At 43.9% G+C, this 23,761-nt stretch overlaps 1 protein-coding gene across 1 annotated transcript; it reads right to left on the bottom strand.

The window, feature by feature from the left end:
* Window positions 1-3,294: 3,294 nt before the first annotated feature.
* gatm (glycine amidinotransferase (L-arginine:glycine amidinotransferase)) lies at window positions 3,295-22,629 on the bottom strand. Its single transcript, XM_036963960.2, has 9 exons — window positions 22,232-22,629; window positions 20,651-20,872; window positions 20,192-20,387; window positions 19,842-20,032; window positions 15,193-15,330; window positions 5,913-6,077; window positions 5,409-5,472; window positions 5,104-5,220; window positions 3,295-4,859 (listed from the first exon to the last, which is right to left on the bottom strand). The coding sequence occupies exons 1-9, from the start codon at window positions 22,298-22,300 to the stop codon at window positions 4,747-4,749; spliced, it is 1,275 nt and encodes a 424-aa protein (XP_036819855.2). The 5' UTR covers window positions 22,301-22,629; the 3' UTR covers window positions 3,295-4,746.
* Window positions 22,630-23,761: the final 1,132 nt, after the last annotated feature.

Here is a 23,761-nt window from a genome sequence, read left to right as displayed (position 1 = left end):
ATGCATGTGAAGGTATTAGAGTGCAGTTTATATGCATGTGAAGGTATTAGAGTGCAGTTTATATGCATGTGAAGGTATTAGAGTGCAGTTTATATGCATGTGAAGGTATTAGAGTGCAGTTTATATGCATGTGAAGGTATTAGAGTGCAGTTTATATGCATGTGAAGGTATTAGAGTGCAATTTATATGCATGTGAAGGTATTAGAGTGCAATTTATATGCATGTGAAGGTATTAGAGTGCAATTTATATGCATGTGAAGGTATTAGAGTGCAGTTTATATGCATGTGAAGGTATTAGAGTGCAGTTTATATGCATGTGAAGGTATTAGAGTGCAATTTATATGCATGTGAAGGTATTAGAGTGCAGTTTATATGCATGTGAAGGTATTAGAGTGCAGTTTATATGCATGTGAAGGTATTAGAGTGCAGTTTATATGCATGTGAAGGTATTAGAGTGCAGTTTATATGCATGTGAAGGTATTAGAGTGCAATTTATATGCATGTGAAGGTATTAGAGTGCAGTTTATATGCATGTGAAGGTATTAGAGTGCAATTTATATGCATGTGAAGGTATTAGAGTGCAGTTTATATGCATGTGAAGGTATTAGAGTGCAATTTATATGCATGTGAAGGTATTAGAGTGCAATTTATATGCATGTGAAGGTATTAGAGTGCAGTTTATATGCATGTGAAGGTATTAGAGTGCAGTTTATATGCATGTGAAGGTATTAGAGTGCAGTTTATATGCATGTGAAGGTATTAGAGTGCAATTTATATGCATGTGAAGGTATTAGAGTGCAGTTTATATGCATGTGAAGGTATTAGAGTGCAGTTTATATGCATGTGAAGGTATTAGAGTGCAGTTTATATGCATGTGAAGGTATTAGAGTGCAATTTATATGCATGTGAAGGTATTAGAGTGCAATTTATATGCATGTGAAGGTATTAGAGTGCAATTTATATGCATGTGAAGGTATTAGAGTGCAGTTTATATGCACGTGAAGGTATTAGAGTGCAGTAATGTCGGCCAATTCTTATTTACAATGACGGCCTAGGAACAGTGGGTTAACTGGTCTAGGAACAGTGGGGTTAACTGGCCTAGGAACAGTGGGTTAACTGGTCTAGGAACAGTGGGTTAACTGGCCTAGGAACAGTGGGTTAACTGGTCTAGGAACAGTGGGTTAACTGGCCTAGGAACAGTGGGTTAACTGGTCTAGGAACAGTGGGTTAACTGGCCTAGGAACAGTGGGTTAACTGGCCTAGGAACAGTGGGTTAACTGGCCTAGGAACAGTGGGGTTAACTGGCCTAGGAACAGTGGGTTAACTGGCCTAGGAACAGTGGGTTAACTGGCCTAGGAACAGTGGGGTTAACTGGCCTAGGAACAGTGGGTTAACTGGCCTAGGAACAGTGGGTTAACTGGCCTAGGAACAGTGGGTTAACTGGCCTAGGAACAGTGGGGTTAACTGGCCTAGGAACAGTGGGTTAACTGGCCTAGGAACAGTGGGTTAACTGGCCTAGGAACAGTGGGGTTAACTGGCCTAGGAACAGTGGGTTAACTGGCCTAGGAACAGTGGGTTAACTGGCCTAGGAACAGTGGGGTTAACTGGCCTAGGAACAGTGGGTTAACTGGCCTAGGAACAGTGGGTTAACTGGCCTAGGAACAGTGGGGTTAACTGGCCTAGGAACAGTGGGTTAACTGGCCTAGGAACAGTGGGTTAACTGGTCTAGGAACAGTGGGTTAACTGGTCTAGGAACAGTGGGTTAACTGGCCTAGGAACAGTGGGTTAACTGGTCTAGGAACAGTGGGTTAACTGGCCTAGGAACAGTGGGTTAACTGGCCTAGGAACAGTGGGTTAACTGCCTTGTTCAGTGGCAGAATGACAGGTTTTTACTTTACCTACTTATACCTAGTTTGTTCATTCATTCTTTATTTATTTTATTTCACCTTTATTTAACCAGGTAGGCCAGTTGAGAACAAGTTCTCATTTACAACTGCGACCTGGCCAAGGTAAAGAAAAGCAGTGTGACACAAACAACAACTGTCACGACTTCGGCTAAGGACGGCTCCTCTCCTTGTTCGGGCGGCGTTCGGCGGTCGGGGTCACCGGCTTTCTAGTCATCACCGATCCATGTTTCCTCTTCCCTTTTGTTTTGTCTTGACTACGCACACCTGATTTCTATTCCCTTATTATGTTCCTTATTTAACCTCTCGTCTACCTTTCTGTTTTGTCTTGACTACGCACACCTGATTTCTATTCCCTTATTATGTTCCTTATTTAACCTCTCGTCTACCTTTCTGTTTTGTCTTGACAACACACCTGATTTATATTCCCTTATTATGTTCCTTATTTAACCTCTCGTCTACCTTTCTGTTTTGTCTTGACAACACACCTGATTTCTATTCCCTTATTATGTTCCTTGTTTAACCTCTCGTCTACCTTTCTGTTTTGTCTTGACAACGCACACCTGATTTCTATTCCCTTATTATGTTCCTTATTTAACCTCTCGTCTACCTTTCTGTTTTGTCTTGACTACGCACACCTGATTTCTATTCCCTTATTATGTTCCTTATTTAACCTCTCGTCTACCTTTCTGTTTTGTCTTGACAACACACCTGATTTCTATTCCCTTATTATGTTCCTTATTTAACCTCTCGTCTACCTTTCTGTTTTGTCTTGACAACACACCTGATTTATATTCCCTTATTATCTTCCTTGTTTAACCTCTCGTCTACCTTTCTGTTTTGTCTTGACAACGCACACCTGATTTCTATTCCCTTATTATGTTCCTTATTTAACCTCTCGTCTACCTTTCTGTTTTGTCTTGACAACACACCTGATTTCTATTCCCTTATTATGTTCCTTATTTAACCTCTCGTCTACCTTTCTGTTTTGTCTTGACAACGCACACCTGATTTCTATTCCCTTATTATGTTCCTTATTTAACCTCTCGTCTACCTTTCTGTTTTGTCTTGACAACACACCTGATTTCTATTCCCTTATTATGTTCCTTATTTAACCTCTCGTCTACCTTTCTGTTTTGTCTTGACTACGCACACCTGATTTCTATTCCCTTATTATGTTCCTTATTTAACCTCTCGTCTACCTTTCTGTTTTGTCTTGACAACACACCTGATTTCTATTCCCTTATTATGTTCCTTATTTAACCTCTCGTCTACCTTTCTGTTTTGTCTTGACTACGCACATCTGATTTCTATTCCCTTAATATGTTCCAGACAGACAGACGAAATATAACAATAATTATATAACATAAAATGTAATAATAATGAAATATTTCTCCCAAAATGTTTTATTTATTTATGTTTTAAATCATTTATATTGCATCCTTGAGCCATCCTCAATGCTTTGGAACAATCGAATATCAATTCAAGATCCAAAACACTTGATCTCCAAGAGTACATTACATCAAGGAAAAAAAACTACTACGAACGTAAACTAGGGTTGTAATGACGTAAACACACTGTGTGTCCCGAATGGTACCCTATTGCATATATAATACACTACTTTATGCACTATACAGGGATTAGGGTGCCATTTTGGGACACAACCAGTGACCTCCTGAACCCTATTGGTGATTTGACCACGCAAACATAGAAGCAGCTTAGCAGTGTAATGAAAACAACTAGATCTGGCTCTGTTGCTATTGCAGAAGACAGCAGAGGCATAAGGTATCAGACCGGGACAAATACATAGTGTAAAATACTTATGTAAAATACTTTGAAAAAAATACATGTACTTGAAGGTATTTGAGTTTGTACTTCTGGGACCATATTACATTGGTTATGTTCTACTGGTCCAAACTGAAATTAAGTGCAGTATTTGAAAGTATTTGAAAGTATTTGAAAGTATTTGATATTTGACCCAGGTCTGCAAGGTATCACAATATCTGATATGAACCTCATTCTCCTTTTAAGAAAATATATAAAAGGCAAATTTCTGGGAAACAATGAAAAATGTATGAACCCAAATAAAATACATATATATATATATATATAGTATAATATAGTATACATTTGCCTCAATTGATTAATTCTTTTCTCATTTTTTTTTTTTTTTTACAAAATAGAAATACCTGAGATAGGAAATCCCATATTGTTTAATAATAATGATGTACTATAAAACAGGTTTGACACGTTCTTTTAGATAAAAAAAAAATTGTATAAAAAAAAATAAACATATGACAGCGTCAATTGATAATCGATATAAATGTTGATCTTTTTGTTTCTGAGTTCTCAAAAGGAAGTAGTATAACGAACATTCACTCAGGGCTCTGGTCAAAAGAAGTGCACTACATAGGGAATAGGGTGCCATTTCAGACACAGAGCCAAGTGTGATGTCATCGTTATCATACCCATAAAGTAGCCTACCCTGTCCTCTTTACAAACGACTCGTTTTTTTGATGTGATTCGGAGTCGTTCAGATGGTACGACGTTGCTTCACAATAGCCTAGCCAGAAATACAGTATTTATTGAGAATATTGAGTTACTTATCTCTTTTTTTCCTCTCTAAAAATCAAGTTTTAAAAAAACAAACTTTTGTTGTTGTTGAGCGTTAAAATGAACTCATTACCAAGCGTTTTTGCAAAAGGCACTGTCATGCACATAACTGTTTACTTTAAATCAACACGTGGTTTTCATTTTTTGAGATTGAAAAATCAACTGCAGATTGTTGATTGGGACTTTAACCTTACTTAAGCTCAATAAAAACTGTCTGTTTCTGGCACGGCTAGTGGAAGTAGGACTCGAGGGAACCACGGCGACGCACGTCGGTAGTCCAGCAGTGGAAGCCTCCTCCCAGGGAGTTGGCGTGGCGGATGTTCACCTTGATGGTCTTGATACCTGGAGAACGGAGGGAGGGAGGGAGGGAGGGAGGGAGGGAGGGAGGGAGGGAGGGAGGGAGTCAGAAAAACCAGAGGAATGGCAGTTGTCAAAAGGTCTGTCTTGGAACTTTATCTGAACTAACTTAGACAAACAAATAAAAACTATCAATCGCTAAATAAAGATAAAAGGTCAAGAACTAAATGGTTGAATAAAATAGGGATTATAATGAATAGGTCATACACGAAGGTCATCTTCTACTCACCAAGGTTCTCAAACATCTTGTGGATGGTGTGCTCGTTGGCATCACACATGACCCGTTTGGGGTCCAGCATCAAGACATTCATGGACAGCCACTTAGAGGACATCCACAGAGGGTGGTCTGATGGGAGAACAGGTAGATTCACTAACCAGACACTCGTGGATATCGTCACACTATGAAAAGACCACACCGACAGTGTTGAGTATGAGTTTTCTATCAACAAATAAGGAAGTGCTAGAAATGGTGTTGTCTTTTGTTGATTGAATTCCCAAACAACAACAACAACAACAACAACAACAACAACATACCATCTGGAATCAGAGGGGTTGGAGGCTTCACCACGGTCCAGCCGGCCTTCTCAAACATCTCCACCTGAAGGAGAGAAATCAGAGATGCTGTGGGTCAGACAGAGAGGTCTATTCCCATGTCACGTTTTATCAGTTACAGCACCGCTCCAACAGAGGGCACTGCAGGAATGCATATACAGGGGGAAAGGGCAAACTGGTCAGGAGGGTAATCTCTCTCTCTCTCTCTCTCTCCACCCCTCTCTCTCCCATCTCTCTCTCTCTCTCTCTCTCTCTCTCTCTCTCTCTCCACCCCTCTCTCTCCCGTCTCTCTCTCCTCTCTCTCCTCTCTCTCTCTCTCTCTCTCTCTCTCTCTCTCTCTCTCTCCACCCCTCTCTCTCCCGTCTCTCTCTCCTCTCTCTCTCTCTCTCCCTTCCTCCCCGTCTCTCTCCTCTCATTCTCTCTTCACTCCACCCCCCCCCCCCCCCCATCCCCCTTTCTCTTTCTCTCTCCCTCCATCTGACTGACCTGACGACAGGGACGATCAGGGTTGGACAGCACCAGTCCCGGCCCGATGATGTTGAAGGTGGCGTCAATGTGCATGGGGTTGGGGTCCTTGAATGAGATGATGTGGACCTTGTAGTCCGGGGCAAGATGGCGACGCATCCACTCAATCCCCATGTAGTTTGTAACCTGGAAATAGAGAAATAACGACTGGAATCAATCGACAATAAATTGTTTACACATTATTCACTTAGGAATGACGTGTTTAAATGACACCTAATCATTTCTTAGTAATATCTAGTACTAATAATAATACACCATTTGGTACCAGGTAGTTACCAATTGCGTTGATTTCGTCAACAGTAAGTTCCAGAAAGTACCTATTGATATCATATCATTTCCTGGTGAATACCACCAGGTAAACACTTTCTGAGACATGAAGACATTACCTTCACTAGTTAACACTGTGGTCCTACAGAGCACCCAATTCATTACCTTCACTAGTTAACACTGGTTCTACAGAGCACCCAATTCATTACCTTCACTAGTTAACACTGTGGTCCTACAGAGCACCCAATTCATTACCTTCACTAGTTAACACTGGTTCTACAGAGCAACCAATTCATTACCTTCACTAGTTAACACTGTGGTCATACAGAGCACCCAATTCATTACCTTCACTAGTTAACACTGTGGTCCTACAGAGCACCCAATTCATTACCTTCACTAGTTAACACTGTGGTCCTATAGAGCACCCAATTCATTACCTTCACTAGTTAACACTGTGGTCATACAGAGCACCCAATTCATTACCTTCACTAGTTAACACTGTGGTCCTACAGAGCACCCAATTCATTACCTTCACTAGTTAACACTGTGGTCCTATAGAGCACCCAATTCATTACCTTCACTAGTTAACACTGTGGTCCTATAGAGCACCCAATTCATTACCTTCACTAGTTAACACTGTGGTCCTACAGAGCACCCAATTCATTACCTTCACTAGTTAACACTGTGGTCCTACAGAGCACCCAATTCATTACCTTCACTGGTTAACACTGTGGTCCTATAGAGCACCCAATTCATTACCTTCACTAGTTAACACTGGTTCTACAGAGCACCCAATTCATTACCTTCACTAGTTAACACTGTGGTCCTACAGAGCACCCAATTCATTACCTTCACTAGTTAACACTGTGGTCCTATAGAGCACCCAATTCATTACCTTCACTAGTTAACACTGGTTCTACAGAGCACCCAATTCATTACCTTCACTAGTTAACACTGTGGTCATACAGAGCACCCAATTCATTACCTTCACTAGTTAACACTGTGGTCCTACAGAGCACCCAATTCATTACCTTCACTAGTTAACACTGCGGTCCTATAGAGCACCCAATTCATTACCTTCACTAGTTAACACTGTGGTCATACAGAGCACCCAATTCATTACCTTCACTAGTTAACACTGTGGTCATACAGAGCACCCAATTCATTACCTTCACTAGTTAACACTGTGGTCCTACAGAGCACCCAATTCATTACCTTCACTAGTTAACACTGTGGTCCTATAGAGCACCCAATTCATTACCTTCACTAGTTAACACTGTGGTCCTACAGAGCACCCAATTCATTACCTTCACTAGTTAACACTGTGGTCCTACAGAGCACCCAATTCATTACCTTCACTAGTTAACACTGTGGTCCTACAGAGCACCCAATTCATTACCTTCACTAGTTAACACTGTGGTCCTATAGAGCACCCAATTCATTACCTTCACTAGTTAACACCGTGGTCATACAGAGCACCCAATTCATTACCTTCACTAGTTAACACTGGTTCTACAGAGCACCCAATTCATTACCTTCACTAGTTAACACTGGTTCTACAGAGCACCCAATTCATTACCTTCACTAGTTAACACTGGTTCTACAGAGCACCCAATTCATTACCTTCACTAGTTAACACTGTGGTCCTACAGAGCACCCAATTCATTACCTTCACCAGTTAACACTGTGGTCCTACAGAGCACCCAATTCATTACCTTCACTAGTTAACACTGGTTCTACAGAGCACCCAATTTATTACCTTCACTAGTTAACACTGATTCTACAGAGCACCCACATCATTACCTTCACTAGTTAACACTGTGGTCCTACAGAGCACCCAATTCATTACCTTCACTAGTTAACACTGGTTCTACAGAGCACCCAATTCATTACCTTCACTAGTTAACACTGTGGTCATACAGAGCACCCAATTCATTACCTTCACTAGTTAACACTGTGGTCCTACAGAGCACCCAATTCATTACCTTCACTAGTTAACACTGTGGTCCTACAGAGCACCCAATTAATTACCTTCACTAGTTAACACTGTGGTCCTACAGAGCACCCAATTCATTACCTTCACTAGTTAACACTGTGGTCCTACAGAGCACCCAATTCATTACCTTCACTAGTTAACACTGTGGTCCTACAGAGCACCCAATTCATTACCTTCACTAGTTAACACTGTGGTCCTATAGAGCACCCAATTCATTACCTTCACTAGTTAACACCGTGGTCATACAGAGCACCCAATTCATTACCTTCACTAGTTAACACTGGTTCTACAGAGCACCCAATTCATTACCTTCACTAGTTAACACTGGTTCAACAGAGCACCCAATTCATTACCTTCACTAGTTAACACTGTGGTCCTACAGAGCACCCAATTCATTACCTTCACTAGTTAACACTGTGGTCCTACAGAGCACCCAATTCATTACCTTCACTAGTTAACACTGTGGTCCTATAGAGCACCCAATTCATTACCTTCACTAGTTAACACTGGTTCTACAGAGCACCCAATTCATTACCTTCACTAGTTAACACTGTGGTCCTACAGAGCACCCAATTCATTAACTTCACTAGTTAACACTGTGGTCCTACAGAGCACCCAATTCATTACCTTCACTAGTTAACACTGTGGTCCTACAGAGCACCCAATTCATTACCTTCACTAGTTAACACTGTGGTCCTACAGAGCACCCAATTAATTACCTTCACTAGTTAACACTGTGGTCCTACAGAGCACCCAATTCATTACCTTCACTAGTTAACACTGTGGTCCTACAGAGCACCCAATTCATTACCTTCACTAGTTAACACTGTGGTCCTACAGAGCACCCAATTCATTACCTTCACTAGTTAACACTGTGGTCCTATAGAGCACCCAATTCATTACCTTCACTAGTTAACACTGGTTCTACAGAGCACCCAATTCATTACCTTCACTAGTTAACACTGTGGTCCTACAGAGCACCCAATTCATTACCTTCACTAGTTAACACTGTGGTCCTACAGAGCACCCAATTCATTACCTTCACTAGTTAACACTGTGGTCCTACAGAGCACCCAATTCATTACCTTCACTAGTTAACACTGTGGTCCTACAGAGCACCCAATTAATTAACTTCACTAGTTAACACTGTGGTCCTACAGAGCACCCAATTCATTACCTTCACTAGTTAACACTGTGGTCCTACAGAGCACCCAATTCATTACCTTCACTAGTTAACACTGTGGTCCTACAGAGCACCCAATTAATTACCTTCACTAGTTAACACTGTGGTCCTACAGAGCACCCAATTCATTACCTTCACTAGTTAACGCTGTGGTCCTACAGAGCACCCAATTCATTACCTTCACTAGTTAACACTGTGGTCCTACAGAGCACCCAATTCATTACCTTCACTAGTTAACACTGTGGTCCTATAGAGCACCCAATTCATTACCTTCACTAGTTAACACTGTGGTCCTATAGAGCACCCAATTCATTACCTTCACTAGTTAACACTGTGGTCCTACAGAGCACCCAATTCATTACCTTCACTAGTTAACACTGTGGTCCTACAGAGAACCCAATTCATTACCTTCACTAGTTAACACTGTGGTCCTATAGAGCACCCAATTCATTACCTTCACTAGTTAACACTGGTTCTACAGAGCACCCAATTCATTACCTTCACTAGTTAACACTGTGGTCCTACAGAGCACCCAATTCATTACCTTCACTAGTTAACACTGTGGTCCTATAGAGCACCCAATTCATTACCTTCACTAGTTAACACTGGTTCTACAGAGCACCCAATTCATTACCTTCACTAGTTAACACTGTGGTCATACAGAGCACCCAATTCATTACCTTCACTAGTTAACACTGTGGTCCTACAGAGCACCCAATTCATTACCTTCACTAGTTAACACTGTGGTCCTATAGAGCACCCAATTCATTACCTTCACTAGTTAACACTGTGGTCCTACAGAGCACCCAATTCATTACCTTCACTAGTTAACACTGTGGTCCTACAGAGCACCCAATTCATTACCTTCACTAGTTAACACTGTGGTCCTATAGAGCACCCAATTCATTACCTTCACTAGTTAACACTGGTTCTACAGAGCACCCAATTCATTAACTTCACTAGTTAACACTGTGGTCCTACAGAGCACCCAATTCATTACCTTCACTAGTTAACACTGTGGTCCTATAGAGCACCCAATTCATTACCTTCACTAGTTAACACTGGTTCTACAGAGCACCCAATTCATTACCTTCACTAGTTAACACTGTGGTCATACAGAGCACCCAATTCATTACCTTCACTAGTTAACACTGTGGTCCTACAGAGCACCCAATTCATTACCTTCACTAGTTAACACTGCGGTCCTATAGAGCACCCAATTCATTACCTTCACTAGTTAACACTGTGGTCATACAGAGCACCCAATTCATTACCTTCACTAGTTAACACTGTGGTCATACAGAGCACCCAATTCATTACCTTCACTAGTTAACAGTGTGGTCCTACAGAGCACCCAATTCATTAACTTCACTAGTTAACACTGTGGTCCTATAGAGCACCCAATTCATTACCTTCACTAGTTAACACTGTGGTCCTACAGAGCACCCAATTCATTACCTTCACTAGTTAACACTGTGGTCCTACAGAGCACCCAATTCATTACCTTCACTAGTTAACACTGTGGTCCTACAGAGCACCCAATTCATTACCTTCACTAGTTAACACTGTGGTCCTATAGAGCACCCAATTCATTACCTTCACTAGTTAACACCGTGGTCATACAGAGCACCCAATTCATTACCTTCACTAGTTAACACTGGTTCTACAGAGCACCCAATTCATTACCTTCACTAGTTAACACTGGTTCTACAGAGCACCCAATTCATTACCTTCACTAGTTAACACTGGTTCTACAGAGCACCCAATTCATTACCTTCACTAGTTAACACTGTGGTCCTACAGAGCACCCAATTCATTACCTTCACCAGTTAACACTGTGGTCCTACAGAGCACCCAATTCATTACCTTCACTAGTTAACACTGGTTCTACAGAGCACCCAATTTATTACCTTCACTAGTTAACACTGATTCTACAGAGCACCCAATTCATTACCTTCACTAGTTAACACTGTGGTCCTACAGAGCACCCAATTCATTACCTTCACTAGTTAACACTGGTTCTACAGAGCACCCAATTCATTACCTTCACTAGTTAACACTGTGGTCATACAGAGCACCCAATTCATTACCTTCACTAGTTAACACTGTGGTCCTACAGAGCACCCAATTCATTACCTTCACTAGTTAACACTGTGGTCCTACAGAGCACCCAATTAATTACCTTCACTAGTTAACACTGTGGTACTACAGAGCACCCAATTCATTACCTTCACTAGTTAACACTGTGGTCCTACAGAGCACCCAATTTATTACCTTCACTAGTTAACACTGTGGTCCTACAGAGCACCCAATTCATTACCTTCACTAGTTAACACTGTGGTCCTATAGAGCACCCAATTCATTACCTTCACTAGTTAACACCGTGGTCATACAGAGCACCCAATTCATTACCTTCACTAGTTAACACTGGTTCTACAGAGCACCCAATTCATTACCTTCACTAGTTAACACTGGTTCAACAGAGCACCCAATTCATTACCTTCACTAGTTAACACTGTGGTCCTACAGAGCACCCAATTCATTACCTTCACTAGTTAACACTGTGGTCCTACAGAGCACCCAATTCATTACCTTCACTAGTTAACACTGTGGTCCTATAGAGCACCCAATTCATTACCTTCACTAGTTAACACTGGTTCTACAGAGCACCCAATTCATTACCTTCACTAGTTAACACTGTGGTCCTACAGAGCACCCAATTCATTACCTTCACTAGTTAACACTGTGGTCCTACAGAGCACCCAATTCATTACCTTCACTAGTTAACACTGTGGTCCTACAGAGCACCCAATTCATTACCTTCACTAGTTAACACTGTGGTCCTACAGAGCACCCAATTAATTACCTTCACTAGTTAACACTGTGGTCCTACAGAGCACCCAATTCATTACCTTCACTAGTTAACGCTGTGGTCCTACAGAGCACCCAATTCATTACCTTCACTAGTTAACACTGTGGTCCTACAGAGCACCCAATTCATTACCTTCACCAGTTAACACTGTGGTCCTACAGAGCACCCAATTCATTACCTTCACTAGTTAACACTGTGGTCCTACAGAGCACCCAATTCATTACCTTCACTAGTTAACACTGTGGTCCTACAGAGCACCCAATTCATTACCTTCACTAGTTAACACTGGTTCTACAGAGCACCCAATTCATTACCTTCACTAGTTAACACTGGTTCAACAGAGCACCCAATTCATTACCTTCACTAGTTAACACTGTGGTCCTACAGAGCACCCAATTCATTACCTTCACTAGTTAACACTGTGGTCCTACAGAGCACCTAATTCATTACCTTCACTAGTTAACACTGTGGTCCTATAGAGCACCCAATTCATTACCTTCACTAGTTAACACTGGTTCTACAGAGCACCCAATTCATTTCCTTCACTAGTTAACACTGTGGTCCTACAGAGCACCCAATTCATTACCTTCACTAGTTAACACTGTGGTCCTACAGAGCACCCAATTCATTACCTTCACTAGTTAACACTGTGGTCCTACAGAGCACCCAATTCATTACCTTCACTAGTTAACACTGTGGTCCTACAGAGCACCCAATTAATTACCTTCACTAGTTAACACTGTGGTCCTACAGAGCACCCAATTCATTACCTTCACTAGTTAACGCTGTGGTCCTACAGAGCACCCAATTCATTACCTTCACTAGTTAACACTGTGGTCCTACAGAGCACCCAATTCATTACCTTCACCAGTTAACACTGTGGTCCTACAGAGCACCCAATTCATTACCTTCACTAGTTAACACTGTGGTCCTACAGAGCACCCAATTCATTACCTTCACTAGTTAACACTGTGGTCCTACAGAGCACCCAATTCATTACCTTCACTAGTTAACACTGTGGTCCTACAGAGCACCCAATTCATTACCTTCACTAGTTAACACTGTGGTCCTACAGAGCACCCAATTAATTACCTTCACTAGTTAACACTGTGGTCCTACAGAGCACCCAATTAATTACCTTCACTAGTTAACACTGTGGTCCTACAGAGCACCCAATTAATTACCTTCACTAGTTAACACTGTGGTCCTACAGAGCATCCAATTAATTACCTTCACTAGTTAACACTGTGGTCCTACAGAGCACCCAATTAATTACCTTCACTAGTTAACACTGTGGTCCTACAGAGCACCCAATTAATTACCTTCACTAGTTAACACTGTGGTCCTACAGAGCACCCAATTCATTACCTTCACTAGTTAACACTGTGGTCCTACAGAGCTGGCCCGTAGGCTTCTAGGCCTGTATCTAATTGTGTTAATTAGTGGCTCTAAACTCGGTCATTGACAAACTATAAAAAAAGCCTCAAAGGGACTCAATGTGTTCCGTGACCCCGTGACCCCATGACCCCGTTACCATGGGATCCGTCTGTACACCAGTTGTCTGTTCTGTCGGCTTCTTTGCTCCAGACTGGGGATGTAATTGCAGCCAGGCAGTGTAGGGCTTCTGTTGGGGCAAGTTCTGCATCCCTATTACTGTTTTGTCTCTTTATTAGGTGAACTGTAGCTACGCTGTTAAGGCCAAATCAACGACACCTGGTCGTCCAACATCTCATTCCAAATCCATGGTCATTAAAATCGAGATGGTCCCTCCTTTGCTGCTATAACAGCCTCCACTCTTCTGGGAAGGCTTCTCACTAGTTGTTGGAACATTGCTGCAGGGGACTTGCTTTCATTCAGCCACAAGAGCATTAGTGAGGTCGGGCACTGATGTTGGGCGATTAGGCCTGGCTCGCAGTCAGTGTTCCAATCCCAAAGGTGTTCAATGGGGTGAGGTCAGGGCTCTGTGCAGGCCAGTCAAGTTCTTCCACACCGATCTCAACAAACCATTTCTGTATGGGCCTTCCTTTGTGCACGGGGATATTGTCATGCTGAAACAGGAAAGGGCCTTCCCGAAACTGTTGCCACAAAGTTGGAAGCACAGAATCGTTTAGAATGTCATTGGATGCTGGAGCGTTAAGATTTCCCTTCACTGGAACTAAAGGAGTCGAACCATGAAATACAGCTCCAGACCATTATTCCTCCACCAAACTTTACAATTGTCACTATGCATATGGGCAGGTAGTGTTGTCCTGGCATCCACCTAACTCAAATTCGTCCGTCGGACTGCCAGATGGTGAAGCATCATTCATCACTCCAGAGGACGCGTTTCCACTGCTCCAGAGTCCAATGGCGGCAAGCTTTACACCCCTCCAGCCTGACGCTCGGCATTGCACATGGTGATCTTAGACTTGTGTGCAGCTGCTCGGCCATGGAAACCCATTTCATGAAGCTCCTGACGAACAGTTATTGTGCTGATGTTGCTTCCAGAGGCAGTTTGGAACTTGGTAGTGAGTGTTGCTACGCACTTCAGCAGTCGGTAGTCACGTTCTGTGAGCTTGTGTGGCCTACCACTTTGCAGCTGAGCCGTTGTTGCTCCTAGATGTTTCCACTTCACAATAATAGTACTCACAGTTGTTCGGGGCAGCTCTAGCAGGGCATACATTTTACAAACAGACTTGTTGGAAAGGTGGCATCCTATGACGGTGCCACGTTGAAAGTCACTGACCTCTTCAGGATGGCCATTCTACTGCCAATGTTTGTCTATGGAGATCGCATGACTGTGTGCTCGATTTTATACACCTGTCAGCAATGGGTGTGGCTGAAATCCACTCATTTGAAGGGCTGTCCACATACTTTTTTTTTAGATTAAGGAGTGAACACAGTGTGACTCTATAAAAGATATGTGGCATTGGGGCCTCCATACCTGACTCCTCTGGACGAACAGATCCCTGCCAGCTCTGATGAAGTCAGCGGCGTCGAAGCACGGCTCGTGTTCGGTGGTGACAAACTTTCCCTGGGCAGCCAGCTTGTGTCTGTCCTCCACCGTGCGGATAGGGTAGTCCTGGAGGGGGGAAGAGAGAGACAGATTAGAGAGACAGATTAGAGAGACAGACAGGTTAGTCCTGGAGGGGGGCAGAGAGAGAGACAGATTAGAGAGACAGATTAGAGAGACAGATTAGAGAGCGATTAGAGAGACAGATTAGAGAGACAGACAGGTTAGTCCTGGAGGGGGGCAGAGAGACAGACAGATTAGAGAGACAGATTAGAGAGACAGATTAGCGAGACAGACAGGTTAGTCCTAGAGGGGGGCAGAGAGAGAGACAGATTAGAGAGACAGATTAGAGAGACAGATTAGAGAGCGATTAGAGAGACAGATTAGAGAGACAGACAGGTTAGTCCTGGAGGGGGGCAGAGAGACAGACAGATTAGAGAGACAGATTAGAGAGACAGATTAGCGAGACAGACAGGTTAGTCCTAGAGGGGGGCAGAGAGAGAGACAGATTAGAGAGACAGATTAGAGGGACAGATTAGAGGGACAGATTAGAGAGACAGATTAGAGAGACAGATTAGAGAGACAGATTAGAGAGACAGATTAGAGAGACAGATTAGAGAGACAGACAGGTTAGTCCTGGAGGGGGCAAAGAGAGAGACAGATTAGAGAGACAGACTGGTTAGTCCTGGAGGGGGCAGAGAGAGACAGATTAGAGAGACAGACAGGTTAGTCCTGGAGGGGGGGCAGAGAGAGAGAGACAGATTAGAGAGACAGATTAGAGAGACAGACAGGTTAGTCCTGGAGGGGGCAGAGAGAGAGACAGATTAGAGAGACAGACAGGTTAGTCCTGGAGGGGGCAGAGAGAGAGACAGATTAGAGAGACAGACAGGTTAGTCCTGGAGGGGGCAAAGAGAGAGACAGATTAGAGAGACAGACAGGTTAGTCCTGGAGGTGGCAGAGAGAGACAGATTAGAGAGACAGACAGGTTAGTGCTGGAGGGGGCAGAGAGAGAGACAGATTAGAGAGACAGACAGGTTAGTCCTGGAGGGGGCAGAGAGAGAGAGACAGATTAGAGAGACAGACAGGTTAGTCCTGGAGGGGGCAGAGAGAAATACAGATTAGTCCTGGAGGGGGCAGGGAGAGAGACAGATTAGAGAGACAGACAGGTAAATCCTGGAGAGGGTCAGAATGAGAGACAGATTAGAGAGACAGACAGGTTAGTCCTGGAGGGGGCAAAGAGAGAGACAGATTAGAGAGACAGACAGGTTAGTCCTGGAGGGGGCAGAGAAGGAGACAGATTAGAGAGACAGACAGATTATTGCTGGAGGGGGCAGAGAGACAGACAGGGCAAAGAGACAGACAAGTTAGTTCTGGAGGGGGCAGGGAGAGAGACAGATTAGAGAGACAGACAGGTTAGTGCTGGAGGGGGCAGAGAGAGAGACAGATTAGAGAGACAGACAGGTTAGTGCTGGAGGGGGCAGAGAGAGAGAGACAGATTAGAGAGACAGACAAGTTAGTCCTGGAGGGGGCAGAGAGAGAGACAGATTAGAGAGACAGACAGGTTAGTCCTGGAGGGGCAGAGAGAGAGACATATTAGAGAGACAGACAGGGCAGAGAGAGAGAGAGAGACAGGTTAGTCCTGGAGGGGGTCAGAGAGAGAGAGACAGATTTGAGAGACAGACAGGTTAGTCCTGGGGGGGGGGGCAGAGAGAGAGACAGATTATAGAGACAGACAGGTAAATCCTGGAGGGGGACAGAGAGAGAGACAGATTAGAGAGAGAGACAGGTTAGTCCTGGAGGGGGTCAGAGAGAGAGACAGATTAGAGAGACAGACAGGTTAGTCCTTGGGGGGGCAGAGAGAGAGACAGATTAGAGAGACAGACAGGTTAGTCCTGGAGGGGGCAAAGAGAGAGACAGATTAGAGAGACAGACAGGTTAGTCCTGGGGGGGGGGGGCAGAGAGAGAGACAGATTATAGAGACAGACAGAGCAGAGAGAGAAAGACAGGTTAGTCCTGGAGTGGGGACAGAGAGAGAGACAGACAGGTTAGTCCTGGAAGGTGGACAGAGAGAGAGACAGATTAGAGAGACAGACAGGGCAGAGAGAGAGTGAGAGACATGTTAGTCCTGGAGTGGGGAGGGGGGTCAGACAGAGGTCAGAGACTGACTGGTTTAAACGTAGACTCAGTGATAAACAAAGTAAACATCAGTATCGGGACGATTTCCGCAACAGAGAGTTGAAGCACGAGGCTAAACTTCTCCACCGTTTTTGGCAGGCTGCAACCATCACACTGCAGCAGAGTGAAGTGTGCCCGTGCAGATACTCTGTGAGAGTGCATCTTCTTGCATCACACTCATAAGAAATATCTTTGGTCAACCCTGCTGCTCGTGGCAATGTCACGTCGCTGAGTCTCAGTTTAAGGAGAGGTCAGAGAAACTGACAGGTTGGAGAGGAGGGGTTGATTATCTACAGCCATTAAGTTATGAGTCTCAGTTAAAGGAGAGGTCAGAGAAACTGACAGGTTGGCGCAGGGGGGTTGATTATCTACAGCCATTAAGTTATGAGTCTCAGTTTAAGGAGAGCTCAGAGAAACTGACAGGTTGGCGCAGGGGGGTTGATTATCTGCAGCCATTAAGTTATGAGTCTCAGTTTAAGGAGAGCTCAGAGAAACTGACAGGTTGGAGCAGGGGGGTTGATTATCTACAGCCATTAAGTTATGAGTCTCAGTTTAAGGAGAGGTCAGAGAAACTGACAGGTTGGCGCAGGGCGGTTGATTATCTACAGCCATTAATAAGTTATGAGTCTCAGTTTAAGGAGAGGTCAGAGAAACTGACAGGTTGGAGTGGAGGGGTTGATTATCTACATCCATTAATAAGTTATGAGTCTCAGTTTAAGGAGAGGTCAGAGAAACTGACAGGTTGGAGTGGAGGGGTTGATTATCTACATCCATTAATAAGTTATGAGTCTCAGTTTAAGGAGAGGTCAGAGAAACTGACAGGTTGGAGAGGAGGGGTTGATTATCTACAGCCATTAAGTTATGAGTCTCAGTTTAAGGAGAGGTCAGAGAAACTGACAGGTTGTAGTGGAGGGGTTTATTATCTACAGCTATTAAGTTATGAGTCTCAGTTTAAGGAGAGGTCAGAGAAACTGACAAGTTGGAGTGGAGGGGTTGATTATCTACAGCCATTAAGTTATGAGTCTCAGTTTAAGGAGAGCTCAGAGAAACTGACAGGTTGGAGTGGAGGGGTTGATTATCTACAGACTTTAAGTTATGAGTCTCAGTTTAAGGAGAGGGTCAGAGAAACTGACAGGTTGGAGCAGGGGGTTGATTATCTACATCCATTAATAAATTATGAGTCTCAGTTTAAGGAAAGGTCAGAGAAACTGACAGGTTGGAGCAGGGGGTTGATTATCTACATCCATTAATAAGTTATGAGTCTCAGTTTAAGGAGAGGTCAGAGAAACTGACAGGTTGGCGCAGGGGGGGTTGATTATCTACATCCATTAATAAGTTATGAGTCTCAGTTTAAGGAGAGGTCAGAGAAACTGACAGGTTGGCGCAGGGGGGGTTGATTATCTACAGCCATTACGTTATCATGTATGAACTGAGTATCTTTAAATGGCCCCTTGCCACATGAGTAAAATACACACCCTGTTCTTGGGCCAAATCTCATGAGTAATACAAACACACTAAATCTGGGCCTAATCTCATGGGTAATAAAAATACACTACATTTGGGCCTAATCTCATGGGTAATATGTAATTTATAGCATGCTATATGAGATACGGCCAAAGAACAGAGTAATCTATGCCACATATAGTAGACGCTTTTATTCAAAGCGGTTTTACATAACAGCGAATGCATGTCTAGTATGTGATCCCTGCAGGAACAGAGACCCTGAAGTGAGTAGAGCACCTCTCGGGGGTCAGGGGGACACCTGAAGTGAGTAGAGCACCTCTCGGGGGTCAGGGTGACACCTGAAGTGAGTAGAGCACCTCTCGGGGGTCAGGGTGACACCTGCAGTGAGTAGAGCACCCCTCGGGGGTCAGGGTGACACCTGAAGTGAGTAGAGCACCTCTCGGGGGTCAGGGGGACACCTGCAGTGAGTAGAGCACCTCTCGGGGGTCAGGGTGACACCTGAAGTGAGTAGAGCACCTCTCGGGGGTCAGGATGACACCTGCAGTGAGTAGAGCACCCCTCGGGGGTCAGGGTGACACCTGAAGTGAGTAGAGCACCTCTCGGGGGTCAGGGGGACACCTGAAGTGAGTAGAGCACCTCTCGGGGGTCAGGGGGACACCTGAAGTGAGTAGAGCACCTCTCGGGGGTCAGGGGGACACCTGAAGTGAGTAGAGCACCTCTCGGGGGTCAGGGGGACACCTGAAGTGAGTAGAGCACCTCTCGGGGGTCAGGGTGACACCTGAAGTGAGTAGAGCACCTCTCGGGGGTCAGGGGGACACCTGAAGTGAGTAGAGCACCTCTCGGGGGTCAGGGTGACACCTGAAGTGAGTAGAGCACCTCTCGGGGGTCAGGGTGACACCTGAAGTGAGTAGAGCACCTCTCGGGGGTCATCTAGCACCTACCTGATCGTACAGCTCATCAGACATGGTGGGTTTTGGGGGGGTGGTCCACTTGGCACCCTTTCTGAAGTACTCCTTGATGAGGGGTCTGTAGGCTCGGTACTCAAAGAAGCGGGACCTCCAGGCCATGGGAGCCTCGATGATCTCATTCCCCACCACCATGAGGATGTCTCTGGGCATGGCAGCATACATGCCTGGGTGGAGGAGAGGAGAGGAGACATGCTAGAGACACACAGGTTGTTTTTTTTTTTACTCAATGCTCAGGTGGTGAATTTTCTATCAAACAATCAATAATTCAACCAACCGAACTAATCAATTAACCAACCAATCCCGTAGCGCTCCCCTCTGCCTACCAGTAGAGGTGAAGTCTGGAGTGTTGTACTCAAAGGACCAGTCCATGGGTTCAGGTCTCTGGACTGTAACTCCCTCCATGCGGAGAATATTGCACATTTCTTCAATCTCAGCAACGGCTTTCTTCAAGTGGTCCTCAGGAAAGCTTTGGCCCCCATACTTCTGGTAGAAGGGCCAATGCTTCTCATATGTGTTAGCCTGTTGAAAAAAGTTGAATACATCAATATGGGTTCTTCATTCTTTCATTTATTTGAATGATTTATGTTTTATTTGAGGAGGTGAGTCCAATTAAATATTTTAATGTATTTGGCAAGGAAGCTGTTGCTATTTGCATTAGGCTAATTTTGCATCAACTCAATGCAATAATAATATATTTATATATTTATGGTTCATTGCATCTTAGTTTAAACATAGTGTAGATTTGTTCTACATAATTGTGAGTCCTGACTTGATGACCTCACCTTGACCTCTACTGTGAAAGGAGGGACGCGCGCGTTCTCGGCGCGGCCTACGATCACCTCTTCGAGCGGGTCCCATTCGTTGTAGGCGCAGACAGGACACTCCTGTCGCTCAGGCTCAGTGACAGCGTTCTCCTCCAGGGCGCGTTGCGGCTGCGCGGCAGCAGCGGAACTCGAGTAGCTCTGGAACGCGCCCTGCACCCAGCCAGTCATGGCGCGGCCGAGCTGCGGGAAGATGAACAGCTGCGTCAGTATCATCTGCTCACATGTCACGGTGTGGTCACACATTACATGTAATGTTTAGAATGACAGGAAATGAGCTGTAAAACTGAAACATTTTCTCTCAGCCTCATGGCAAAATGTGTACAATAGCATCATATTAGCTATAAAACTGCAAATGTTTATCTTTGCCCCATAGCAGAATGTGCAGCATTGTGGGAAGTTAGTTGTTTCCCCTCCCCCAAAAAATCCTTAAACCATAGTTATCATGGTCAGGACTTGAAGAATCACCTCAGTTCAACTACTGATTGGAAAAATATATAAAACAAACCCACATTTGTTGGAAGGTTAACATCTTAATCAATTTGATTAGAATATAATGTTATATGGTAAACCTGTGAATGGCCCTGTAATCATGTGTTGCGTTGCGGAGCCAGCTGTGTGACCCAGTGGCATACCGCAGTTTCGCGCCCCGCAAGGTCTGAGCGAAACATGATTAAAGATAAGTCGACCAAGGACTAACCTGTTAGCTTAATCTCTTGCAGTAAGCCTTATCATACACATTCGACATTACACAAAGACCGATGCATTACAAGGCCAAAAGGAAAACCATTGGTCAATATAAGGTGTTCAAGCCTAACGGAGCGGTGTTAGATATGGACTATTGGTTTTGAGTCAAGGTGCGCTTGATAAACGCACTTATCTCGGTTGGAGGTATGATTTCAAGGGGCCAGCGAGGGCATGCGCAGCTCTCCGTGTCAGTGGGTTCAGGGAGGGCCCGCAACAGCTGTCCACTGTCATTCACGCGCAAAAATTTGCTGCCGGACACACGTCTCTCTCTTACACATTTCCAAATAAAGCAGAAACGTTCTCTTCCAATAAATACATAGGTTGATGTTTTAACTTCTGTAGCAATTTTTGCGTTCTACTCCGTGCAGATGGAATTGACTTAATTCACAATTCCAGAGAACAGCATGCGAAATTCTTGAGTAACGCAAGACATGCTGCTATATTCGTTTTATTTGAAACAAAAACTCGCCTATGTCCGGACAAAATCAATGAATGAAAGAAAATGACATGCTTTTTGATTGGTTGGCCTACATTTAATGGAGTATTTTGCTGTGAAAAGAAGGTGTAAAAAATAGCCTATTCATTTTATTCTAAAGAATAATGTTCAAAGTAATCAGAACAAATTCAATTCATAAAAAATAATATTATAATTGTAAAAAAATTAAATGAAATGTGTTCACTTTTCTGAGTGACAGGCAACAGCTGTTTGCCGCAGCTGCGCTTTCCATGAGACTCGCCACATTTTATGATTTTGTACATTTCTGAATAAACAAAAAACAGGAACTAAATACCAACCATAGAGCCGATCAGATGGGCGGCCTCGGCCCCCCTGCTACCTCCTCTGAGACACCTGACTCGCAGCATTGTCCGACCTGATAATGGTGATGGCTATTTGGGATATTCTAGCGGCGGGCGGCTTCGCGGCAGGACAAGATCCACCTGAATGTCAGGAGTTCTGAGAATGAATGGAAGACCCTTCGCGTTCTGATGCCTCTTTATATCCGCTCGCAGGGCGCCTCGAGGCATTGGGACAAGTTGTGGGGGGGCAGTCAACGTGACCTGAGAAAAATGTTCCCTGAAATTCTACACCTTACGCCAGCACATTCTTATCAGTCGCACACCCAATCTCTCCCACACAAATGGAAGAAAGTAACGCAACTGGCCGATCCGTTTCATACATGGTTTTCAGTCACATCTGAAACGTTGCAGACAGCCTTCAAAAATAGCAAAATTAATAACATTTGCATATCATTATTAAATGATGAGATTATTAAACCTATTGCCTGAAAAAGGGGATTGAGACATTTCTGAGATAATTGCATGATGTTTCAAAACAGGGCAGATTAGCATTTGTATGTCGTCGTGTTTTTACTGTAAAATAAATCACCTCAACTATGTGATTTAGAACATGTTGATGGAACAGAGGCCACGTGTGGGACACTGCACTAGGGATAACATGATGCAGGCTACAGGAGGTGGGACACTGCACTAGTGATAACATGATGCAGGCTACAGGAGGTGGGACACTGCACTAGGGATAACATGATGCAGGCTACAGGAGGTGGGACACTGCACTAGTGATAACATGATGCAGGCTACAGGAGGTGGGACACTGCACTAGTTATAACATGATGCAGGCTACAGGAGGTGGGACACTGCACTAGTTATAACATGATGCAGGCTACAGGAGGTGGGACACTGCACTAGCGATAACATGATGCTGGCTACAGGAGGTGGGACACTGCACTAGCGATAACATGATGCAGGCTACAGGAGGTGGGACACTGCACTAGCGATAACATGATGCTGGCTACAGGAGGTGGGACACTGCACTAGTGATAACATGATGCAGGCTACAGGAGGTGGGACACTGCACTAGTGATAACATGATGCAGGCTACAGGAGGTGGGACACTGCACTAGTGATAACATGATGCAGGCTACAGGAGGTGGGACACTGGACTAGTGATAACATGATGCAGGCTACAGGAGGTTATGGATGAGTGCAGTTTACAGTTCCAGCAAGATAGCATATGATTCTATAATATTCAAGGTGAATGTTACTGAACATTTTTTGGGATTTGCAATATCTTGTGCATTTGTGTCAGATTTAAAGAGCAATATTGTACAAGGCCAAAACTGCAACAGTAGATACGTACTGTAGATACATACTGTCAATACATACAGTAGATACATACAGTAGATACATAGTGTAGATACATACAGTAGATACATACTGTAGATACATACAGTAGATACATAGTGTAGATACATACAGTAGATACATACAGTAGATACATAGTGTAGATACATACAGTAGATACAT

The sequence above is a fragment of the Oncorhynchus mykiss genome, chromosome 26, assembly GCF_057628025.1.
Source record: "Oncorhynchus mykiss isolate SJ-2025 chromosome 26, ASM5762802v1, whole genome shotgun sequence".
NCBI classification, from domain to species: domain Eukaryota; kingdom Metazoa; phylum Chordata; class Actinopteri; order Salmoniformes; family Salmonidae; genus Oncorhynchus; species Oncorhynchus mykiss.
This window is presented reverse-complemented; position numbering and strand designations above follow the sequence as displayed.